The sequence below is a fragment of the Telopea speciosissima genome, chromosome 10 (genome assembly GCF_018873765.1).
Source record: "Telopea speciosissima isolate NSW1024214 ecotype Mountain lineage chromosome 10, Tspe_v1, whole genome shotgun sequence".
NCBI classification, from domain to species: domain Eukaryota; kingdom Viridiplantae; phylum Streptophyta; class Magnoliopsida; order Proteales; family Proteaceae; genus Telopea; species Telopea speciosissima.
The window spans coordinates 54,318,085-54,342,374 of NC_057925.1; the positions used below are offsets into that span (position 1 = coordinate 54,318,085).

The 24,290-nt window shown below is 40.2% G+C and overlaps 1 protein-coding gene and 1 pseudogene across 1 annotated transcript; one reads left to right on the forward strand and one right to left on the reverse strand.

The window, feature by feature from the left end:
- Positions 1–746: 746 nt before the first annotated feature.
- Positions 747–3,920, forward strand: LOC122644257 (2-methyl-6-phytyl-1,4-hydroquinone methyltransferase, chloroplastic-like). Its single transcript, XM_043837897.1, has 3 exons — positions 747–1,426; positions 1,752–2,058; positions 3,554–3,920. The coding sequence occupies exons 1-3, from the start codon at positions 861–863 to the stop codon at positions 3,707–3,709; spliced, it is 1,029 nt and encodes a 342-aa protein (XP_043693832.1). The 5' UTR covers positions 747–860; the 3' UTR covers positions 3,710–3,920.
- A 975-nt stretch (positions 3,921–4,895) lies between these two features.
- LOC122643751 lies at positions 4,896–23,769 on the reverse strand (annotated as a pseudogene).
- Between the last annotated feature and the right edge of the window lie 521 nt (positions 23,770–24,290).

Below are 24,290 nucleotides of genomic sequence, written 5' to 3' on the forward strand. Positions count from 1 at the left end.
ACAACTTTGACGGTTGACCCAAAATGAGTAGGGCCGGACTGAGCTCAGGCTCAATTTGATTGAGAATCAACCGATTCTCCAATCCGGCTTGGCTCAATTGCATCCCCTGCGGCCCTAACCTACTACATGTTGGGAGAATTAGGCTTAAAATTGTAACTCAAATATTCTGGTTTTTACTTTTGCATTACATTGAGAATCGGAATCGGATCGATTTGAGGAATTGGTATCGGATCAGTCTATTCCTCACCAATCTCATATTGGTGGATCGATATGGATCAAGGTAAAAATGTTAAAGATAAGATGTGAGCCGTGGTGCGCTTCATGCCCATGCTCACCAAGAGACTCGAACTGAGGTCTTGAGTTCGAGTCTCTTGGCTGGTATCTTATCCCTTCCCCGATTCGATCCCCCTTTTCTATCAACTATATATGTAAAGTTCCCAATAACCCAAAAAAAAAAAAATGTAACAGAATAAAATTAAAAAAAAAGAAAAAAAAAAAAAGGATAAGCCTGACCTATTCAGACCGATATAGATTGAGACCCGATATCTATACCGATACCGATTGCTAAAACCTTGGTAGGTACAGATGACACTTTTGTATCGGTGTATCCCCAGACGCCAAACGATTGGTGCTTATTGAAGCTCTTCATTCTCTCCGTGTGTTTGTGGCTCTGGCATGATATAATGGTTCTCTTGCGATGAGCATTTTTCTTCAGTCCTGATCACTCGGTGAAGGCAACTGCTGTTTATCTTGCCTTTGCAGGTATCCTTCAATTGTTCAATCGTTGAAGTTCGAAAGACAGGGGAAAGGAAAAGAATTCTCTGCTCAGTTTTTGTGGGTTTACTTCCTTCAATCAATTTATGGCTTCTTCAATGCTCAGCGGAAGTGAAAAGCTCACCTTTACCAGAGGTCTAACTCCAAATCCATATGGGTTAAGCTTTCTAGGTTCTGATTTTAATGGGAAGTCTGTTCCCAAGGTTGGATTGTTGTCTTATGCTAGGAATTCCAAAGCTCAAACCCTAGCACCCAAATGCAGTTTATCGTCGGCAAGGCCAGATTCTCAGCCGAGGTTTATACAACACAAAAAGGAGGCATTTTGGTTCTACAGGTTCCTCTCTATAATCTATGACCACGTCATAAACCCTGGACACTGGACTGAGGACATGAGGGATGAAGCCCTTGAGCCTGCGGATCTCTATGACCGGAATATGATAGTGTTGGATGTTGGGGGTGGAACTGGGTTCACTACTTTGGGTATTGTTAAGCATGTAGATGCTAAAAATGTCACAATTCTTGACCAATCTCCTCACCAGCTTGCCAAGGCAAAGCAGAAGGAGCCCTTGAAGGACTGCAAAATCATTGAAGGTGATGCTGAAGATCTTCCCTTCCCCACGGATTATGCTGATAGATATGTATCTGCAGGAAGGTAATTTCTTTCCCTTCTTCCTGTCTTTTCTGAGGATTGCAATGGTCTTTGTTTGTATATATTTACTTGTTAGAATTTTGAGCTAACTACTGAAGATGTTATTCCGACCAATGTAGCATTTGTTGGATTCTATGTGGGAATTAATTTTCATTTGTTTAATGGATTTTTTTTTCACAAATTCAATTTTGGATTTGGATTATACTTTCGTGAACTCTAGTTTTTCCCATTTTAATAGCTATGAATAATTTCATGGTATATTTCAAAGTCATCTTTCTTCTCTTATAATATGATCAGCTTGATTCTTATGGAAGTTCTCTCGTTTCAGTATCGAATATTGGCCAGACCCACAGCGTGGTATCAGGGAAGCATATAGGGTCTTGAAACTTGGTGGAAAAGCCTGTGTTATTGGCCCTGTGTATCCAACATATTGGTTATCTCGTTTTTTTGCGGATGTGTGGATGCTTTTCCCAAAGGAGGAAGAGTACATTGAATGGTTTAAAAATGCTGGTTTTAAAGATGTTCAACTGAAAAGAATCGGACCAAAATGGTACAGGGGAGTCCGTCGGCATGGATTGATCATGGGATGCTCTGTAACAGGAGTGAAACCAGCATCAGGAGACTCACCCCTACAGGTTTTTTGTTTGTTTGTTTGTTTTTTTTTTTTTACATTTTTAAATGCTCTTTTTTCTCTTAATTACCTGTAGTTGTAGATACCAGTGCTTTGATTCTCTCTTGTTCTGTGTTGCCTTTATTTGCTTCCTGCATCAAAGCTCTAGTAATCGGAATCGGGTTGGGGTTGGCTGATTCCAGTCTAGAGCAGTTGGGTGATTCTCTGCAACGATCCAATTTTTGGGATCGGCCAAGAATTGGGATGTCATTTCACATATATACTCGAAAAATGTGCAAGAAAACCACTTTTGATAATGACATAATTATGTCACTTTCTAATTATTTTTGAAAACTCTTTTAAATCCCTATCTTAGAGAACTTTTGGGAATAAGACAAACGGCAATTATAAGAATGTGTCGTGTTCTAAATACACCTATAGAGGTGTCATTCAGACACTCCCTTTTGTAACAAAGAATTATAAAAAAAGATCTAAAAATCACAATTATCATCCTCTCTTGCCATCACCAATTCTTCAAACCATGGAATCTAGAGTCCAGACTCTTCCTCTCAAGGACGCAAACCCTTGTGCCAGGAGCAGGTGGAGACGAAGAAAAGGTGATTTACAAAGAGATGCCATTGTCGGAGCCCTTGAAGCTCTGTTGGTTACACAACCGGCACAATGGCATACGATTCAAAAAACAGGACTGCTTTTTGTAGAGCCATGGTTATAAAGTTCAAACAGGGTTTGAGCATGCTTCCTGGAACAGTAGAGGAGGCAGAGGGAATTTGGAGGGGCAGCGGGTACAGTCAAGGAGGGGGGAGGGAATTTGAAATTCCTGAGAAGAAGCCACATGTCCAGTATGCAGTGGAGTGAATCAGGGTAGACCGGCTGATTGCAATTCCTATATACGAAACAGGAATCAGATTGAGCCAATTCCTATTCTTATAACCATGTTCTGCATGGTTGCTTAAATCCCCACCATTATCTCTTAGGATGGGCAAAGACCTTTTCCCACTATCCCACTTAACTTACTACTATCCATTTGTGTCACAATAATCAGTTGATTAGCCATTTGGGTCAATCTTAGCTTATAAGTGCTTTGTTGTAGTAGGAGGGAATAGGCATAACAATAGAGGGCTTGTCACCAAGGTTTCATTTCAATCTTATCCCTTTTCATAGATATAAGCTGTAGATGTATTGCATTGAAATTTGTATTGATTATGGTGTTGATCCTCTGTGTGAAATTTTCAACCTTAACATAAATGAAGCTTCAATAACAATAATCAGATAAAAGATAAGGAACAAAATGGATGATGGAAATTTGTTAGACTTTGTCACTATCTTCACTAATTTGGTGGCAGAATACCTTATGTTTATTTAATCATAGGAGCGTACTTTATGTGCAAATTTTCTTATTAATTATTTTGGTTGATGTTAGTACGATGAAAGTAAAAAATAAATGCGGACTGTTTTTCTTTTCTTTTGTGATATAAGTGATGTGGCATTTGACAATGCAGCTCGGCCCGATGAAAGAAGATGTAAAGGAGCCTGTCAATCCTTTTGTGTTCTTTCTGCGTTTGATTCTTGGTGCTTTGGCAGCAACATACTATGTTCTGGTACCTGTTTACATGTGGCTCAAGGATCAGATTGTTCCCAAAGGTAGGCCAATCTGAGAGAGAATATTTGTGATCCCATCAAGAACAGTTAAATGTTCTATTGTACTCTGCTTAAATCCATTACTTTTAATAATCAATCATAGAATAGCATGCATTTCTTTTGTTATACTGCACAATGCCCTTGGGTGATGGTTGGTATTGCTTTTCTCAAACAATGGCACTTATATCTCTCATTTCTTTGGATTAGAATGATCCTTTTTGCAAGAAATTTTTTAGGTGTGGAGCAAGAAATTACCATTTTCTTAGTAAATAATAATTGACGATGAAGGCTCATACAAATATCAGATTGTTCCAATACCCAATCATGATTTTAACTGTTCTTTCTGCTACAAATTTATACTCACAAAGGGTCTTGCTCTTCTTGAGGAGCTTCATCTGCTACTTTGTCATCTTCTATCTCGGCGTTGACATTGAATCTCAAATTGAAAGTCATAAATCAATTGCCAATGAGGGGTTTACAATTTGTGTCTATTATGAAGAATGCTCAAATTCTTCCATCATGGAGATGTAATGAAGTTGACAGTGAGAGAGAATAATTTCAGGTGCCTAATATGTTTCTACATCTATCACAGATTAGAAGATAAAAATTTAAGCATTGCTATATTGGATATATGCTTAAGCATTTACTTGTCCATAATGAAAATGCATGTTTGTAAGAGACATCCCTAAGCATTTTTATTGACAAATTCAGAAGACCTTCGGCTTCGCATTCGTATTGGATCGGTATCTAATATCAATTTTTACCATTTTAATTATTTTTTTAATCCTTCTATGCCACGTGCAACTATCCTATTGGTTGTACCACCGATCCATATCCTATGCCGAGTCCAATACTGATCCCGATACTGACTTCTAAAACCATGCTTCTTAGTATTCTACACGAAAGAAAAGATGATCAATGGCCATGGAAACGTATCAGGGAATTATTACCACTCTAAAACAAACAGAAACTGGAATTCCTCTGAAGATCGAATTCAATCCTACTGAGAAGATTACCAAATGCACCAAAATCATGAGGCCCAAATGTTAAACCCTTGATTTTTTGGCCAACCCCTCCACTTACACAACAGAACCAAAACTAAATCCTCAAACAGAGGGGCCCTCCAGTACCCAAAAGAAACACAGATGGAATGCCTCTTGAAGCATACGCCGACTCATGCCTGTGAACAGCTTTGGGCCTGAACTACCTAGTCCCCGCCTCAGGACTCACATCATCATAGGAAACCAAACTCTTATGTCCACCTGGGGAACTAGACCTAGACCTGCTAGGAGACTGTGAGCTAGTCTTGTTCCTACGGTTGTGCCGACCTACATCAGCTGAAGACCTAGAATGAGATGAGTTCTGGTTCCTTGGGTTTGACCTTGATCTTGATCTTGACCTCCCTCTTTTTGGAAGGTGGCTATCATCTTTGGGCCCGAGCCATGACTGAAGCTTCACACTAAAGCAAAGCAGGCATTGATGAACTTTCAGTTAAAGATGAAAATATGCACACATTCACAACAATGACACACCTAAGAGGGGAGGTAGATACCTAGGGGGACTCCTGCCTCTTGGTGGGCTTCTGTTACGTCTTGGGGAATAAATTCCAAATTTACAATATCTACATTCATTAAGAGTTGAGCATAGTCAGCATAACTGGCACATTTCTCCCACCATAACGGTGGAACCTAAGAGGAGAACGCTCTGGCGATGGGGTCCGGTATCGACGTGCATAAGAGTAGCGCTCACTGAAACCACGACCTCTTCTTATGCATTTTGAAGTACCATCAGGAGAAGGGCTTCTTGACAAACTCTGGCGGCCATGATTAGAAGCAGAAGGTTGAGGAGCTTTACGGTCCGGGCTTCTTATTAGACTCCTTGAAGTACTAGCACGATTATGACCATTGGATCGCCTAACAGGATTTCTGTTAATACTTCACGATATTGGACTCTTCCTTGGACTTCTTCTAGGACTCATGCTCATGTTACTCTTAGAGCTGATACTTGGGCTCCGTTTGGAACTTTGGGACAGGCTCCTGCTCATCAATACTTTAAGAAAGGTTATTCCAGGGCAAACTGAAGCATGCATGATGCAGATAAAACACACAAGTGGATTATTTTAGTGGAAATAAGCCCTAGATTGGGTTCTATACATGTTGGCCTTTTGTCCAATGGGTTTTATCTGTAATAGGCCACTTTAATGGGGGCCTAGAATATGGTAGGAGGAATGAATACGGGATTAGCACTTCATTAATGCAGATGCATAAACTCTTCTGAGACTTGCAGATAGAGTCCATGCACCAACATGTAAAGAAGGATGAACAGAACCAAAAGAAAATACCTGGACTTGTTTGAGTTGTTGTCGGCATCTGGTTGTTGATTCATAGTTTTATCAGATTTAGTTTTTGTCCCATGCCCATTATTCACAAATTCCCCATTCTCTCGGGAAAATGAATCAGATGAAGAATATCTCCTTTTCCGCTTCTTTCTTCTGTCATCAAGAGATTTCTTATGTTTTTCCCTTCCTTGCCCATCAGAACCATCATCAGAAGAAACCGCCTTTCCCCATTTTTTCTTCTTTTTTGGCTGCACCAGAGTAATATGGACATAGAAACCAAAAGTTAACTGTAATTAGTTTCTTTGGAAACAGTAGTCATAGAAACGAAACACCCTAGAATCTAGGAAAAACACGTTTCCTAACCTTTACCCATTCCAGAATATTCACCAGAGTCCACAATTTCCACAGGGCTAGCAGGTTTCCCCTGCTCTGAGCCCACCTGTTCAATTTTTCTAACAATTTCCAGTCCCCGCACAACTTTTCCAAAAACGACATGCTTCCTGCCAAATACATAAAAACATCCCATCACGTAACAAATTAGGAAATCTAAACCTTCAAACACTTCAGGAAAGAATGGCTTGTGAGACTAGAATTTGAGTATGTGAACACTAGCTAATCAGCATCTCGAGTAAGTATAATAATGACCATTGGGGTGGAGAAGGGGAAGAACACAGAGGAGAATGGGTAAAAACAAAGAACTTCCAAGAACATAACAGTGGAGAATGTACCCATCAAGCTGCCGTGCCAGTTTGAATGTGATGAAAAATTGGGACCCGTTTGTGTCTTTACCAGCATTTGCCATAGAGAGAAGACCAGGTCCATCATGAAGCAGCTTGAAATTCTCATCTGCAGAGGTACAACCAACTTTAACAAATACCCATTTCTTATGGTTCACGCAGCTGATTTAAAGCACACACCTGCAACTTTGCTCCATATATACTTTCTCCACCAGTGCCTACAAATCATTAATAACAGGCTAAATGTAGAGAAAGTACAAATGTACAATAGAGAAGCCGTAATCATTGAATCGAATAAATTTAGGATCCAAATTAACAAAGATGACATACTATAACTCCTCAAAAAATACCCCCCCTGCATGGAAAAGAAATCATTTCATTTACCATCTAATAAAGCCCATTCAAATACAACAAAGGAGTACACATCTAAGGAGTATACATTCCCACTCAAGCATGAAAAAAGTCCAGGCTGAATCTTTCCGTTCTTTACTTTCGAAGTGTGGGATCAACAGTGGGGCATTCATTGTCTTCTTCAATTTACTCACATCATCCAAGTCTTCAGGTAGATGGATCTTTGAAAACTTTTGTTCTAGACTCTCTTCTGTCACCTTACTCATATGGAGAGGCTTTGTTTTTTCCCACACATCATCATTATACTTGGTCCTTTCGGATTAGCTGTTTTGGAATGGATGGAATAGTGGAACTAGTAACAACTTCTCTATCAGAACAGATTTTGTTTTCTCAGTTACATCAACACATGTCAGATTACTAAGCAAGGTTCAAAGGATCTTATCCTGATCCAGATCATCAAGCTTAATTAGAATATATCAAATTCTTGAAGCCATTGCCTCTAATGTAATTGACTTGATTTCCACCCCAGCTCTCTTTCCAAGACGAGCCCCCTTCCCCGGTGTTCTCCAAACTCACGAAACTTCTGAAGTAGTAGCTACTTAGTGTCCTCAATATTAAGAACTTTAAATATCTCTGCAAGTCAAGCGGTTAAGGAACTGTACAACACTCAAAGGTTACAGAGTTCAGATCACAAGCGATCCACAGTGAAAACTCCAGTCAAGTGGTTAAGGAACTGTACAACACTCAAAGGTTCCTTTTCTCTTCTCCCCCGGGGGGGAGATGATAATTGATAAATCCAAGCCATTTAGTGCCATTCACTTCTTCATTGAAGTACATGTAATAGGAACCCTGTTTGACTTGGAATACCACATTCTTAATGATGTAATACATAGAACCAATATTTTATACTAGGATTGCTTATTAATTGGATCAAAATCAAAAGCTTTCAAGAGAACAAATAAATAACCAGAACTCAACAGGGAAAAACAGTTGGGATAAGACTTTTGATGAGGAATGACATCGATGGTAATGAACGATGACACACTATTGCAAAAATGACTAATTTTTTCCCTCTGTCAATTAATAATTCACCTACAGTCCCTACACCCACAAGGGGTAGGTGTCGAAACTGAAATTTGTATGCTGGTTGAATAAAAAACTTTTGATAATGGGAAAAAAAACTCTGTTTGGGAGTGTGGCCTACTCCAGCGCTCCCATGTGTCTATCTCTCTCCTTCCCATGTGAAATGATATCTCTACCCATTGTTTGGGAAAAGGAGAGAGATAGACACGGGGAGCTCTGCCATAGGCCACACTCCCAGATAGAGAATTACTTCCCACATAACTACGACTATATTGTGGTTCAGATTTCTCTCTTCTTCCACTATCGTTTCTCTCTTCTCTTCTTGTCTCCTTCAAGTATTGTTTGTGTTGGTTAATACTTATTAGTTTAATCCTTGTTACATGGTATCAAAGCGACTATAATCAGTCTTCATCTTCAAATTCTGGTTTGATAGTCGCTTCAAGAACTGTTATTGTGGTTGCAGCAACCTATGCTGCCTACATTCTAACTAAGGCCCAAGTTAATGATGATATGAAGATAAACTAGGGTCTCCTTACATCTACTACCTATATCTTACCTCCCATGGAGTTATCAGTCTACCGGAATCAAGTTCTATGCATATAAAAGCTGGTGGCACAAGTTCTGGATTTTTTTTTGAAGACATTGAAATATACAATTACTTCATTTCAGGCCAGCAGATCCTTCTCTTATTTTAGAGTTTTGTTGACCCTACTTGGAGGTACATTTGATCCTTATTTTGGGATGATCAGAGTCCCAGATGGTCTGTAATCAGTTTTCTCCTCTAGCCTATGTGATACTCTGTTTTGGGGAGGATTTTCAGAAAATCGATTTCTGAAGTTACTTTGGATCTAACCAGCAGATCTCTTAGATTTTTTAGGGCAAAGTAGCTCTCCTACAGCAGGTTTCTCGACCCTACTTTGGTGTCCATCTGACACCCATATTGGTAGCTATTCAGAATCACCCATAATTCTGGGTTTTTACCTTCAGATTTGATTATTTTTATTGCTGGTTTCTGAATCTACATCAACTACTTGTGATATTGAGGGGTGTCTATTCCCTATTGATCTGATATAATTCTCCAGATTTGGAGACCTAACTATCAGTGTTCCTATTGCATATTTGGTACCGTGTTGTTTTCTGGCCAGAGGTGTTTTACCTGGCCCTATCGAACTTTTGTGGCTGCCTGATCCACTGTTTGAGTTCTCATCAGTTTTTTCCTGTAGTGCATGATGACGGATCCCAAATCTACCTCAGACAATGTTAATGTCCAGATCACTACCATTAAACTCAATAGAGTTTCCAATTATCTGTTATGGGCTCAGACAGTTAAGGTTTACATTCATGCTAAAGGGAAGATGAAATATCTTACATCCAAACCACCTTCTGTTGATTCTGAAGAACCATCTGATGTCAAAGCTTAAGAGGAATGGATGTGTGAGAATTCCACTATTCGCATATGATTGTGGAATGGTAGGATCCAACTATTGCAACAAATGTCATGTTCCACACCATTGCAAAAGGGTTTGGGATGACGAGAAGAACATGTCTCGGATTTATGATCTATATGAAAAAATGTTTAACTTCAAATTGGGGAACAAATCTTTGAATGAGTACTTCGGTATGTATGGAGAGCTTAATATTCATCAACCTCTTACTATTGATCTGGAATGGTTGAAAATTCAGTGGTCCAAATTTCACTTTATGACTAGATTACATCCTGATTATCAGCCTGTTAAGAGCAAGCTACTTGCTAGAGAGGTGTCATTACTAATGAGGTTTTCGTACGTCTTCAGCATATGGTTATTTCTTCCAGAGCTAACATCTCACCTTCTCCCAAGGAAGGTTATACATTTGTTCTTGGCCGTAGCCAAGGTTCTTCCTTTTCTGGGAGAGGCAATGGCTCATGAGGAGGTCGTGATCACAATAGAGGTGGACATCAGACCAACGGGTCCTCCAGGCAATGTTCCTTTTGTGGCAAGCCCAACCATACAGTTGAAGCATGTTGGGTAAACACGGTAGACCAGAATGGGCTAATCAACTAGCTAATACCGATATGACTGATGGTAATAGTGTAATACTAAGTTGTCTATTGGCGACACCATCCTTGTTGAGACGACTACAATCAAATACTTAAAACATTCCCAACAACTTGAGTCATCCATCGCTACTTCCTCATCTACAGCCGTTCTGGCCCCACAGGTACCTTACCTTACTACAACATCTTCCACTCCATGGATAATTGATTCTAGTGCTTCTACCCATGACTGGTAACTCAGAACTGTTCTCTTCCTTTTCCAAAGTTCATAATCCTTCACCTATAATTCTTGCTAATGAGTCCTCTACCCATGTGACTACTAATTGTACAGTTTCACCTACTTCATCCGTGACTCTCTTTTGTACTTCATGTACTCCAATTACCTTTAAATATTTCATCAGCTAGTCAACTTAATAAATCTCTTAACTAGTCTGTTACCTTCTATCCTTTTTTATTGTGTTTTTCAGGACCTTCAGACAAGGAGGACGATTGGCAGCGAGCTTGAGCAAGCTAGACTCTACTATCTTAATTGCACTGGTCCCTCTATTGTTGTTGCTACTACTACAAGTGGCCTTTCTCCCCTTCAATGGCACTTTCGGTAGAGCTTATCTTCATCAAAGCATCAGTATATGGTACCTAGTTGCAAATCTATATCACACCTTGAGTGGGAAGCCTGTGAAGTCGGAAAGCATCATCAGTCATCCTTTCCTACTCATAGTTTGTCTAAAATTCCTTTATTTCTTTAGTACATTCTGATATTTGGGGTCCCTGTCGTGTCAAAAATAGGTTAGGTTTTTCTTGTTTTGTCACTTTTGCGGACGATCACTCCCGTTTGACATGGGTGTATTTGTTGAAAGATCGTTCCAAATTTCTTTTTGTTTTTCAGGATTTTTAAAATGAAATAATGGCCCAATTTGATGCTTTCATTAAAGTTTTTCGATCTAATAATGCACTTGAATACACTGAAAGTGAAATTTCTATTTTTTGTTCGGCTCATGGTATGATCCATCAAACGAGTTGCTCTTATAACCCTCAACAAAATGGGGTTATTGAAAGAAAAAACAGACATTTATTGGCGATTGCTCGGTCTCTCATAATCCATATGCAAGTTCCCAAACATTTTTTGGGTGATGTTGTTCTCACTGAGTCATTGCTTGTTATTTGATTAACCGAACACCCTCTTCTGTTCTAGCTAACCGTTCACCTTTTTCTATTTTATTTCCAAATTCTACCTTATTTTCTTTGCCGCCTCAAGCTTTTGGATGCATGTGTTTTGTTCATATTTTGCAACCTCATGTTGATAAGTTCTCTCAAGACTGTCAAGTGTGTCTTTCTTGGTTATTCTAGAACTTGGAAATGGTACAAGTGTTATGATCCTCTTACTGATCAGTAATTTGTCAGTGCCAATGTTACTTTTTTTTTTTCATTCTTGCAACTATCTCTTCTCTTGACACTGATGTTGTTCGCACACTCTCATATTCCTGCTCTCGTGCCTTTTCATGATGCTCCTGCTGCTACATCATCTGCTCCACTGAAAGTGTAGGAAGAAGCCAGTGCAGTCTGGACCTTCATCCCCTGAGGTTCGTTGACCGGTACGGTTGTGCAGTTCCTCTCATAGGGGGGGCTGAAATGACCATTCCACCCCTGACCGAACACACTGCCCGGGTGGGGTCTACCCCCCTTTTATTAGAGGCACTAGGGAACCGTACCGGACAGGGGAACCGCAGGTGATAAAAATTCGTGTAGTCTACTTTAGTTCCTCCTACTTCCTAGCCCACCACACAGTCTTTTACTCTAGTTGAAGCTCCTACTACCTCATCGTCTCCAGCTAACTTACTAGTTCCTTTTCGCAAAGGTACCCGTTCTTGCACTCAGAAATCCATGACTGCTTGTCCTATAGAAGATTTTGTTTCTATATCACACCTTCCATCTCATTTACATAACTTTGTTTTCTCCTTATCTACTAACTCCATTCCTAGAACTCATCATGAGGCTTTATCTCATTCTGGGTGGAAAGTGGCTACAGAAATAGAAATTGATGCTTTGCTTTCTCGACAAAACATGGACCCTAGTGGATTTGTCTCTAGGTAAGGATCTTGTGCAGTGTTCCTGGGTGTACAAAATTAATTACAATCCAGATGGCTTAGTTAAGACGTTTGGTTGCAAAGGGTTATACTCAAACCTATGGTGTGGATTACTTTGAGACTTTTTCACCCATAGTTGTCAAGGCGACGCCTAGGCGTCTAGGCGCCTTGGTCACCTTGGTTGCCTAGTTGGTTTTGCCTTGCTTTTTTGGACCCTCTCCACCGCCTTGGGTCGCCTAGACTCCGTGAAAACTATGTTCTCACCTGTTGCTCGTCTTAATTCAGTCTATGTACTTATCTCCTTAGCTGTGAATTTAGACTGATCTCTATATCAGTTGGATATCAAGAATGTCTTCTTATATGGAAGTCTATTGATCCAGACAAGTCACCTAAAAGGCTTATTTTATTGGAAATAAGCTTTGGGTTGGGTTATATGTATTGGGCTTTTGATCCCATGGGTTTTCTTTGTAATGGGCCACTTTAATGGGCCTGAAATATGAGTAGAAAATAGGTAAATGGGATTTACGTCATTAGTTTAATTAAAGTCATGTTTTGAGTCAGTTTCTTTCATTATTTTAGTTTCCTAGTCAATTAATGTTACTTTATTAGTTAAGGGTTGGGTTAGGCCTTTCCTTTTTAGTATTTGAGTCGGTTTTGAGTCTTCTACATATGTTTGTAAGGGGCTACAACCTTGTACACGAATTTGATTAATGAGATTGAGAAGACGGGATTTACTTCATTAGTTTAATTAAAGTCATCTTTTGAGTTAGTTTCTTTCATTATTTTAGTTTCCTAGTCAATTTATGTTACTTTATTAGTTAAGGGTTGGGTTAGGCCTTTCCTTTTTGATATTTGAGTCTTCTACATATGTTTGTAAGGGGCTACAGCCTTGTACACAAATTTGATTAATGAGATTGAGAAGAAAAAACTATATAGCTTTGTGCTTTGCTCTGTGAAGTATGGTGAGATGTCATTGGTGAGAGACCACAATACGGTGAGAGGCCGTGGGTGAGGGACTACCCTATCTTCTTCTTCCCTTCTTCAATATTTTTTTTTTTTTTAATGTTCTGAAATTTCCTGCAAATCTGAGAACCAATCGAAGTACTTACTGTTGCTGGACTTGAAGTTTGTGATCCTCTTGTGGATTGGTTATCACTTGTGATTGGTCTACATTATCTACATGAGGAAGTTCAGTTGAAATCTATGGAGCAACCTCAAGGTTATGTGGCTCAAGGGGAAACTCACAAAGTTTGTAAGCTACACAAGACACTTTATGGCTTAAAATACTCACCTAGAGCCTAGTTCGACAAGTTCAGTTCAATTGTTACTTGGTGCAGGCTCTCACAAAGTTCAATTCAATTGTAACTTTGGTTGTGTATGTCGATGGCATTATCATATCGGGGGATGATGCATCTTGGATTACAGAGGTAAAAGCTCATCTACATCAGCATTTTCAGATGAAATACTTGGGTGCTCTCAGGTATTTTCTTGGTTGAAGTGCTACGAAGTAAGAAAGGTATTAGTTTTGTCTGAGACTGGTACGCTTGCTTCCAAACCAGTTGATATCCCTATCCCTATGGATCCACACCAAAAGTTTGGGACAAGTGATGGCGAGTAATTTGATGACAAACACCAGTACGGGATACTAGTTGTGAAATTCATTTACCTAATGGTTACTAGACCTGATATATTTTTTGATGTTGGTGTTATTAGCCAGTTTATGCAATCACTACTCATTGGGAGGCAACATGTCGTATCTTAAGGTATCTGAAGGAACTCAAGGAAGGAACTCATTTATCTACTTCATCAGCATATTGATCTAGTCAGATATTTTGATGCAAATTGGGCTGCTGCTGATGGTAATAGGAGATCTACTACAGGATATTGTACCTTTATTGGTGGCAATCTTATCATGTGGAGAAGCAAGAAGCAAACCATTGTGGCTAGATCCAGTGTTGAGACTGAGAATAGGGCTATGGCTCATATTGCAACCAAGTTGATGTGGTTGAAGTCACTGCTTCAAGAGTTGGGTTTTTCCATTACTAAACCTATGAAGATATTCTGTGAAAATCAAGTTGTTATCTACATTGCCAGCGCCCCAGTATTTCATGAGAGGACCAAACACATTGAAGTCGATTGTCACTTTGTAAGGGATGCAGTTATGAGGAAGCTGATTATTACTCCATTTGTGTCTTCTTCAAATCAGCTGGGTGATATGTTTACCAAGCCTCTATTAGGTCTTGGCTTCCGACAAGACTGTTCCAAACTGGGCATGGGTGATTTATATGTTCCAGCTTAAGAGGGAATGTTAAGATATGTAATAAGTACCACATGGGTATTAATGTCAGACCCTGCGGTATTTTAGTTTAGGTCTTTTCTCACGATAGGGGGAATCTCTCCATCGTGATAGATCATATATGTGTTAAGTCTTAGAGCTGTTTTGGTTTTTTATTTCTTTCCTTTATTTTAATTAGACATTTAGTCTTTGCAGGCTTCCTACTAAGAGTCCATTGTTGATATTATAAATTAAGGAGGTGGACCACGATAGGAATACACACTGAATCTATCGTGGTTCAGACTTATCTCTTCTTTCTCTATCGTCTCTTCTTCTCTTCTTCAAGTATTGTGTGGACTGGTTATTAGTTTCTTCCTTGTTACAATATTACCAGAGTAAAAAGAATACACAGTGGGAACCTCACTCCAAACAAAGTCATAACAAGAAAAGGAAAGAAAAGAAGAAGCCACGCAAAAAAAGAAAACTCTCTTACAAGGGAAATGCTCTCCCCTATACAATGACGAGGACAAGCCACTTACTGCTTGGCTAAGTCATCAGCAACCTTGTTGACAGATCTTAGCTTTCATTGAAACTAGATATTCATTTGGAAGCAATCTGAATCCCCTTAAAAAAGGGCAATGATAAAGACTCATGCGAAGTGCCTATTGGAAATTATTTGATTTCCACGATCTCAGCAACCACATCCCTTGATCCAATCCTCGTATATTAGCTGTAGATGTAATCCTTATCCCATGTAATCAGTCGTATCTTATCTTGTATACCCCTAACTCCTAACAATCGCATTGACTAAGGATTCCATTAGCTTAAATCAAGGAACTGATCATGTACACCTCTGGCTATAAAAGCCACCATGTATAATCGATTCAAGTCAAGGAAAACAATCGTTTTTCCCATATATTCTCTTATCTTTTATCATGGTATCAAAGCGTTGAACCCGATTACGCTTCTTTCTCTTCTCTTCTCATGGGAGAACCCACCACCAATACGCTATCATCTTGCTTCAACCAAATGACCCCTTTAACAATCCCTATACTCTCCATCACTCCGATAGTCCCACGGCTATCCTCCTTGCGTCTCCTTCACCGAATGGCGACAACTTCAATACTTGGTTCGTGCCATGACGATGGCTTTAAGAGCAAAAAATAAGCTTGGGTTTGTCGATGGAACAATACCCATGCCGGATCTTGCCATGCAACGAGTATGCTTTCGATGGATACGAGTCAACGATATGGTGACGTCTTGGCTTCTTCGATCCATCATCCAGGAACTTGCGGCTAGTGTCATTTATGCGATTCTGCTCATACCATTTGGACAGAACTCAGAATCGTTTCTCTCAACCAAATACTACCAAGATCTATCGGATCAAACAAGATATCGCTGATTGGAAGCAACATAATCTTTCCGTTACGCCTATTTCACAAAACTCAAAGGTTTGTGGGATGAGCTGACATCTTATGTCTCTTTGCCAGATTGCAAATGCGGGCCGCATAAATTGAATGCATTTATTCAACGGATTATGCCATGAAGTTTCTTGAGGACTTCATGAATCTTTTGCTCCTCTAAGGAGTCAAGTTCTTCTGCAAGACCCTTTGCCTTGATTCAAAACTTTATTCTCTAGCACTACAAGAGGAGAAGCAACGTGAGATATCTTCTATCTCTAGTACCAAACTTGGAAGCATCGCCCTTATTTCACGTGGGCAAAAGGGTCGACCTCATTGTGACCATTGTTCTATGGATGGCCACACCATCCATACTTGTTACAAATTGCATGGATATCCTCCAAAGAAAGGAGATGCTTCGCTCTCTAATACTTGTACTTATTGCGAAAAAGGACTGGTCACACAATGACAACTTTGTTACAAGCTTCATGGTTATCCTCCAAAGCAAGCATCGCCAAGTCCTTCCCAGCCGAAGGGTTTTCAAGGCGCAGGACATATTGAGAATACCACACCGCCTCCAACTCACGGAATCCTACCATCTCTCGCTGATCAATATGCACAAATACTTACCATCCTTCAACAAGGTAGTACTCCGCCTAGTGTGAACTTAGCAGTCACGCTCTCACATCTGTTGTTTCTTCACCACCGAGTGGATCATCGATTCTCGTGCTAATGAACATATCGCTCATCCATCAATTCATTGAGTTCTCTAGAGTCGACCTAGTATCATGGCCGTTCAACAACCGAGATGGCACTCATGCTTCTATTTCTAATATTGGTTACGTGGAATTTAATTCTAATTTTGTCTCCATAATGTATTGCATGTCCCATCATTTCGAGTTCAATTTGCTCTCCATTTCAAAAATTACAAAATCTTTGAATTGCTCGTAACATTTTTCCCCGATTTCTGTATCTTCCAGGACACATCACGAGGAACACGATTGGGTAAGGACATGCTCGTGACGGACTCTATTACCTCACCAAACCCACTACTTTGCTCGCGCTTCTTCTCCATATGACCTTTGGCATTGGCGCTTGTCACCCATCATCCTCACGGCTGCATACAATTGCAAAAATGATTCATCTGTGGTTGTCTCTCATTTAGAATTTTGTAATATTTGCCCCTTGGCAAAGCATTCCGTCTTCCATTTTCTTTAAGTACTACATCCACCAAATCTCCTTTTGAACTTATACTGCTTTGTGACATTTGGGGTCGGTTCAATACACCTAGCTCCTTTGGATCTCATTATTTTTTGACGATTGTGGATGATTACACTCGCTGCACATGGCTCTATCTCATGAAATATAAATCCGACACTAAAGGTCTTCTCACTGTTTTTTGGCCCTTGTTTCCACCCAATACAAATTGCGTGTACAGAAAATCCGCAGTGATAACGGCTTTGAATTTCTTGCCAAAGACCTCCAGGCCATCTTCCAAGACTTGGAATTATCCATGAAACCGAGTTGTGTAGGAACACCTCGGCAAAATGGGGTGGTCGACGTAAACACCGCCACCTCCTTGAAGTTGCTCGGGCCCTCCGTTTCAAAGTCACCTACCAATCTCTTTTTGGGGGAATGTGTACTCACATGGCTTACCTCATCAATAAATTACCCACTCCCGCCCTCTCTGGAAAATCTCCTCATGAAATGTTGTTACAAACCTCACCATCTTACGCACACTTTGCGTGTATTTGGAGTGCCTTGTTTTTGCACACAATCATTCCCCACATCGCAAATTCGATGCTCGCTCCAAACCGTATATTTGTTGGTTACCCTTTTTGGCCAAAAAGGCTATCGTATCTACGATATGGAAACCAAGAAAATTTACACTTCCGGATGTAATCTTTCATGAAAATTTTTCCCTTTCCGTGATGTCCCATCCCCCACTCCCACCTCACCAGTTCTCCCTACTCCAATTCCCGATCATTATTCCTCTCCATTTGACATTGGACTCACCGACCCACCAGTAGACTCATTCCCCACTCCATCACCAACCCCACATCCCATATCACCAAGCCCACATCCCCCATCACCACGGCTTTGCCACCCGGCAATCCTCCCACTCCCGTCCTACCCGCACTCGTCGTTCACCCGCCTATCTACAAGATTATCAATGTAATATGGTCTCCCACTGCTGTTCGCTTCATCGGAACCTCGTCCGGTATTCCTCACCCCATCTCCAACTTTTTATCTTACACAAATTTATCACCCCAGTGTCGTGCTTTCCTCTCTTACTAGACTCTATTGTTGAACCCACCAAGTTTGAACAAGCTGTCCAGGATCCTAAATGGAGAGATGCTATGGCTGCGAGAGATTGCCGCTCTTGAGAAAAATCAAACTTGGTCACTCACTACATTACCACCTAACAAGACTACTTGTTGGATGCAAATGGATTTATCGAGTGAAATTTCGATTGGATGGCACAATCGAACGCTACAAGGCCCGTCTTGTTGCTAAGGGCTACACCCAACAGAGGGTCTCGATTACCATGAGACCTTTGCTCCGGTCGCCAAGCACACCATCGTTCGTTGTCTCCTTGCTATCGCATCTATCAACGCTGGTCTCTTCATCAATTAGATGTGACCAATGCTTTCTGCATGGAGATCTCCATGAAGAGGTTTACATGACCCTTCCACTGGCTATTGCAAGAAAGGGGACCGTCGAGTCGTCGATTGCAAAAATCTTTGTATGGTCTAAAGCAGGCTGGTCGCCAATGGTTTGCCAAACTCCGATGCCTTAAATCAAGCTGGCTTTCTACAATCTACGATCGATCATTCCTTATTTACCAAGCATACGGCATGTGGTTCAACCTTTGTTCTTGTCTATGTTGATGACTTGGTCATCACAGGGAATGATATGGCGAAATTGACTCTATCAAACGGCATTTGGGTACTGTCTTCCACATCAAGGACTTAGGACCACTGCAATATTTCCTTGGCGTAGAGGTTTCGCGGAATGATGATGGCATCTTTCTTTGTCAACGCAAATATACATTGGACATATTAAATGATATGGGCATGTTAGGTTGTCGTCCTTCTCCCACACCTATGGAGCAGCATCTCAAACTCAACCTCGATGATGGTGACCCCATACCCGATCCTTCCATTTATCGCCGCCTCATTGGTCGCCTCATCTACCTCACTTTTACACGCCCAGATATCACCTACAGTGTGCAGGTGCTAAGCCAATTCATGCAGACTCCACGCACTCCTCATTATGAAGCTGCCCTTCGCGTATTGCGCTACCTTAAGCAAAGTCCTGGCCACTGCATTTTCTTTCCCTCTACTAGTTCACTGCAGCTTCACGCCTTTACTGATTCTGATTGGGCGAGTTGTTCGTTCACTCGTCGTTCCACGACCGGATATTGTGTTCTTCTCGGTAACAGCCCCATTTCATGGCGTTCAAAGAAACAAACGACCGTCTCTCGGTCTTGGCTGAATCAGTACCGAGCCATGGCCCATGCTTCTTGTGAAGTGCAATGGCTCTTATATCTACTTGCGGACCTGGGTATACCCCACACTGAACCCGCCACCCTTTACTGCGACAACCAGGCTGCACTCCACATTGCGGCTAATCCAGTATTTCACGAACGTACTAAACACATTGAATTGGATTGTCACTTTGTTCGTGAGAAAATCCAGCGTGGCCTTATCCGCACTGCTCATATACACACAACTCGACAATTGGCTGATGTCTTCATAAAGCCCCTTGGACAGAATCAGTTTCACAATCTCATTGCCAAGTTGGGTGGGTTTCAACTCTATCAACCCACTCCAACTTGAGGGGGTATTGGAAATTATTTGATTTCCACGATCTCAGCAACCACATCCCTTGATCCAATCCTGTATATTAGCTGTAGATGTAATCCTTATCCCATGTAATCAGCTGTATCTTATCTTGTATACCCCTAACTCCTAACAATCAGCATTGACTAAGGATTCCATTAACTTAAATCAAGGAACTGATCATGTACACCTCTGGCTATAAAAGCCACCATGTATAATCGATTCAAGTCAAGGAAAACAATCATTTTTCCCATATATTCTCTTATCTTTTATCAGTGCCAACCACTCTGCTCCAACTGAATTTCCCTCATCAATGAGACTAGAAAATTCTCTAATTATACCCACCCCTCAAAAAAAGTCCAGAAGGACCTGAGCTCCAATCATTGAAGTTGAGCTTCAATCTTAGACTCTTTCACTAAAATTTTCCACCAAGTGAGACCAGGAAAAGATGACAAATGCACAAAATCTCAGACATAGTAGGCAAGGAGAAAGGATGTATAAAACCAATACTATCAAGGTGGTATACACCCCTTAACCCAACCAACAGAAAATTGCACCTGCTCGCAAACTTGATCAATTATGAAACACAAGGTCTGGAAAACTGTTTCCATAAAAATCAATTTGTGTCATCAAATAAAATGATTGACGTCACCGATCTGAACTGCAAGTTCAACGAAATCTCACACACATTGAATCCCAAAACCAAAAAATCAAAAGTACACAATGGTATCACCATATCACATTCTTGAGTAGGAGTCTAGAATCATGAACAAGAATGCAAGGTAACTAAATATCAACATTTATAATAGAGACTAAAAAGTTTAGAGCATGATACCAGTACAGAGTGCTCGGAAGTTCTTAGCAGTTTTAGGAACCACATCTGCAAAAAGCTGCAGATTAAAAAAAAAAAAAACTTATTCTCTATGCCATCAAAATTACAAATTTGTTAATTTCCCCATTAACAATAAAATAATAAAATAAAGTAGGGTTAAGAAGTCAGCAACAGAAGAATCAGATGAGATAAACCAAAGAGCTATAAGACTCATTACACACCTTGATAACAATTCTTTCTGCTGGATCCCCATCAATGGATATGTCCGGTTCATTTTTTTCACCATCTTAGCAACTCCACAGATGCTGTGTAATTACCTCAATTTAAGAAAATATGCAGAAAAGAATGAAAAAACTACTAATAAAAGTCATCTTCATGGAGGACATGTTACTGTTGAACATCAATGATCAATATTATCAGCACATAAATAATTCTATTATCATTTGTTCCACCAAATATTACTATTTAAACAGTATCAGTACGAGAAACCTATAAAAGGCCAAGACCAGGGGGTGATCTGAGTTTCGTTTGAAAACCAGGGGGTGATGTGTAATTTACCCAATATAATTTTTTTTCATTTGTGCTGTTTATCAATATGGAGAAAGGAAGCACCCTAGTCTCCCAAAACCTTAAAGCTTCAGAGCCTACAACTTCAACTGAAGTTTAAAAAAGATATTAAATGCAATAAAATGGTGTAAGTAACATAAGCACATATCCTCCGAAAATAGGGACCAAAAAAAAAGATGCCCAAAATATTACTTAATGCTGATATAATGATAAAACATAAGCAAATTTAAATGGAAGCTCAGTAGCTCATTCCATTAAGAGTCCTGGAATGTGAAAAAATCTTTTAGAATGTACTTCTTCTTCATACTATATAGCAATTGCAATTTATTTGTATTTTTCGATAATATGTATAATTTTTTAACTTCATCATAATAACACACATAGACACATCCGAAACATATATAATCCTGATTACTAGCTTTCTCCATTTCTTATATTTATCTTTAATCCTGTGCACACTTTGCAGAACTGTACCTGCCTCTAGGCTCCAACTAGTGTCATGCAGGACAAAAATCATATAAAATAATGACTATACCTTTCTCCTCAAATTTAGTTATTTTTCTCATTCCAAATCAAAACCTATGAGTTACAGATTCCAATCACCAATTCCACTACCATTGCAGCATGTCCTTGGTATGACAATAGAACCAGGTTTTGAAACATTCACACACAGACTATTATGTGCCTAATGGGGTCCATTCTAGTGTATGGGCGCTAGATTGGGCCAATCTAGTATGTGATAGGTTAAAGGGCTTGATTTAACGTGTTCCATCAGCTTTGGAGCTTTGGCGTGTCGGTCAAATACCTAACATTTGGTATCAGAGCTAGGCACCACGTCACAGAAAGGGCTACCTGGAGTGGAGTGAAAGCCGTCAAGAAAGGGCTACCTGTCGCCAGGCCAAAACCCTAGAGCAGAGTGGAGCCGTTTGGAAATGGCTACCTACCGCTAGAGTGAAAGCTGCCCAGAGTGAAAATCAACGAGGACCACAGTTACGAAAGCTTGGTGGTCTATTATGTGCCTAATGGGGCCACCTTTCCATAAATTAAAGCTTGCATTAATCGGATTATCCGAAATACCACCATCAACGAACCCTAAACCCTTACTGTTAATGACAATGAATGTTAAACTCAATAAGCTCCTCTGCATGTAGTATTAAAGGGCGTTGAGAATGAATTCGAGTCTAAAAGAAAAATGAAAGAAATGAAGGAGCATTCAGTAAAAGGAAACAAAACAAAGCAGTTCATAATGTTCAAGTCTGATTGTATGAAAGAAACACATGGAGAAGGGTCTGCACAGTTACCACGAGTTAATGGAGCTTCTTCAGGCTGATTAGAGATTAAGTTCCACGAATAAAACGATTCACAGAAGCCATTAGCAGGGAAGCATAGCAGGGGAATCCATTGGTCCAGCAACGACGGCTTTGTTAAAATCTTACTGGAGATTTCAGATTCTCAATTCTCAACTGGGGAAGCACAGAAAGAAAGAATGTTAGAATTTCATGAAAGCCCCTTCTAAAAATGTCAAATAACAGAAAACCCTCTGATTATCATTATTTCAAAACTTGAAAGTACTGCCCTGCCCCGTGGAAAGGCAGAAATCCAGTTCAAATCGATGTTTGTCCGTCCACTCCCATTGATCAGCTCTCGTGTGCAGGCTCTAGAAGCCCAGGCAACATTCTCTCGTCCTTGATTAAAATAATAAAAATAAATAAAATTTATTTGGTTCGAACAAACGGTTTTGGTCTTGTCTATGGTCCCATCCCATTCATCTCATCCGACGGTTGTGTGCATGGTTATGTACAAAACTTTCGAGGGTTGAAAATGGGTTGCTTGTTCATGCCCAACAACCCATGATTTTGATGGAGTAGTTTAGATCAGATGGTCAAACTAAGCGATTTGATTCTATCCAAAGGAGGGGGTAGGGGTGTCAACCGGTCAGGTTCGGTCGGTTTCGTTCGGGCCTCACCAATTTTATAGACTGCACCGTGTCCAACTGTTTAGGTGTTCGGGCTTGCATTAGGCGGACATGTTACGATTTCATTTCGGTCGATCGATGTTCGGTCTTTAATCAGGGCAACCTTATTCGGAGTAAACGCATCTAAAACGGGCCTCGATCGGGCTAATGACCTATTTAACTCTAAACGGACACTAAACGATGTGAGCAAAATTTCAAGTTCAAACCATGGTCCTCTACCATGGTCATTTATGTAAAAGTTCGCTTATATTGATCTAAAGTACAGAAATAAAAAGGATTGAAATAATTTTAGTCTCGTACATTTATCTTAGCCTAAGCTGCTACAGTCCTAGCTATGGATACTAAATAAGAGCTACAGTAACATCCAATTTCTAAGACAAAGAAGAAACAGTTAATGATGTCTGAAAAGGATCCCAAGGCCACACACCCTTAATGCCTTGCGTAACACTCTTCATTATCTCAGCAGCATCATCTACCTAAATATTTAATTTCTAGAATCCTTTGGCCAGTGCTTATTGCAATTTGCAAACCTTGCAATACAGTCCCATGTCCCATGTCCACAAAGTATAACATCAAAGAAGAACTGCGATAGCAAGAGATATAGAAGATTAAGTCGATTTTAAAGGAAGAATGAATAAAGTTGTGTCCAAACTAATCCATATTCCTTACCTTTCTCCTCTTTCTTCTTCTTCTCTCCCTTATACAATGCTACAGTCGGAGTTCAGGTCTCTCAGAGTGTTGCCATGATGGGTTGCAGCGGCGGAGTGGTCGAATGGTGCCTTGGGGGGTTGTAGCGGCGGCCATGGTCAAATGGTATAGGTGGGTTGCACTGTTGCAACATTGCACAGCAGTGGAGCCGCTAATAGCAGGGGGTGTTCACCTAACTAACATCAGACTAACACCAGTACTGTAGAGAGGGTGTTCTGAGTATTTTCAAATAAGAGGGAAGTGATCTGAGTATCGTTCCATTTTCAAGGGGTGTTTCATCAATTACCCAAAAAAACAAGAAGGTTTTTCTTTTTTGGTTGACATAGTATCACCACTAGTTGATTTGGCTGGTCTTGGCTGATCCAATC

What these genes read in the sequence shown, in the direction of transcription:
- LOC122644257 (XM_043837897.1), top strand. Translation starts at nt 861, where the DNA reads ATGGCTTCTTCAATGCTCAGCGGAAGTGAAAAGCTCACCTTTACCAGA. An exon ending in AGATATGTATCTGCAGGAAG is followed by an intron (nt 1,427 to 1,751) that starts GTAATTTCTTTC and finishes CTCTCGTTTCAG; the next exon opens with TATCGAATATTGGCCAGACC. An exon ending in CAGGAGACTCACCCCTACAG is followed by an intron (nt 2,059 to 3,553) that starts GTTTTTTGTTTG and finishes TTGACAATGCAG; the next exon opens with CTCGGCCCGATGAAAGAAGA.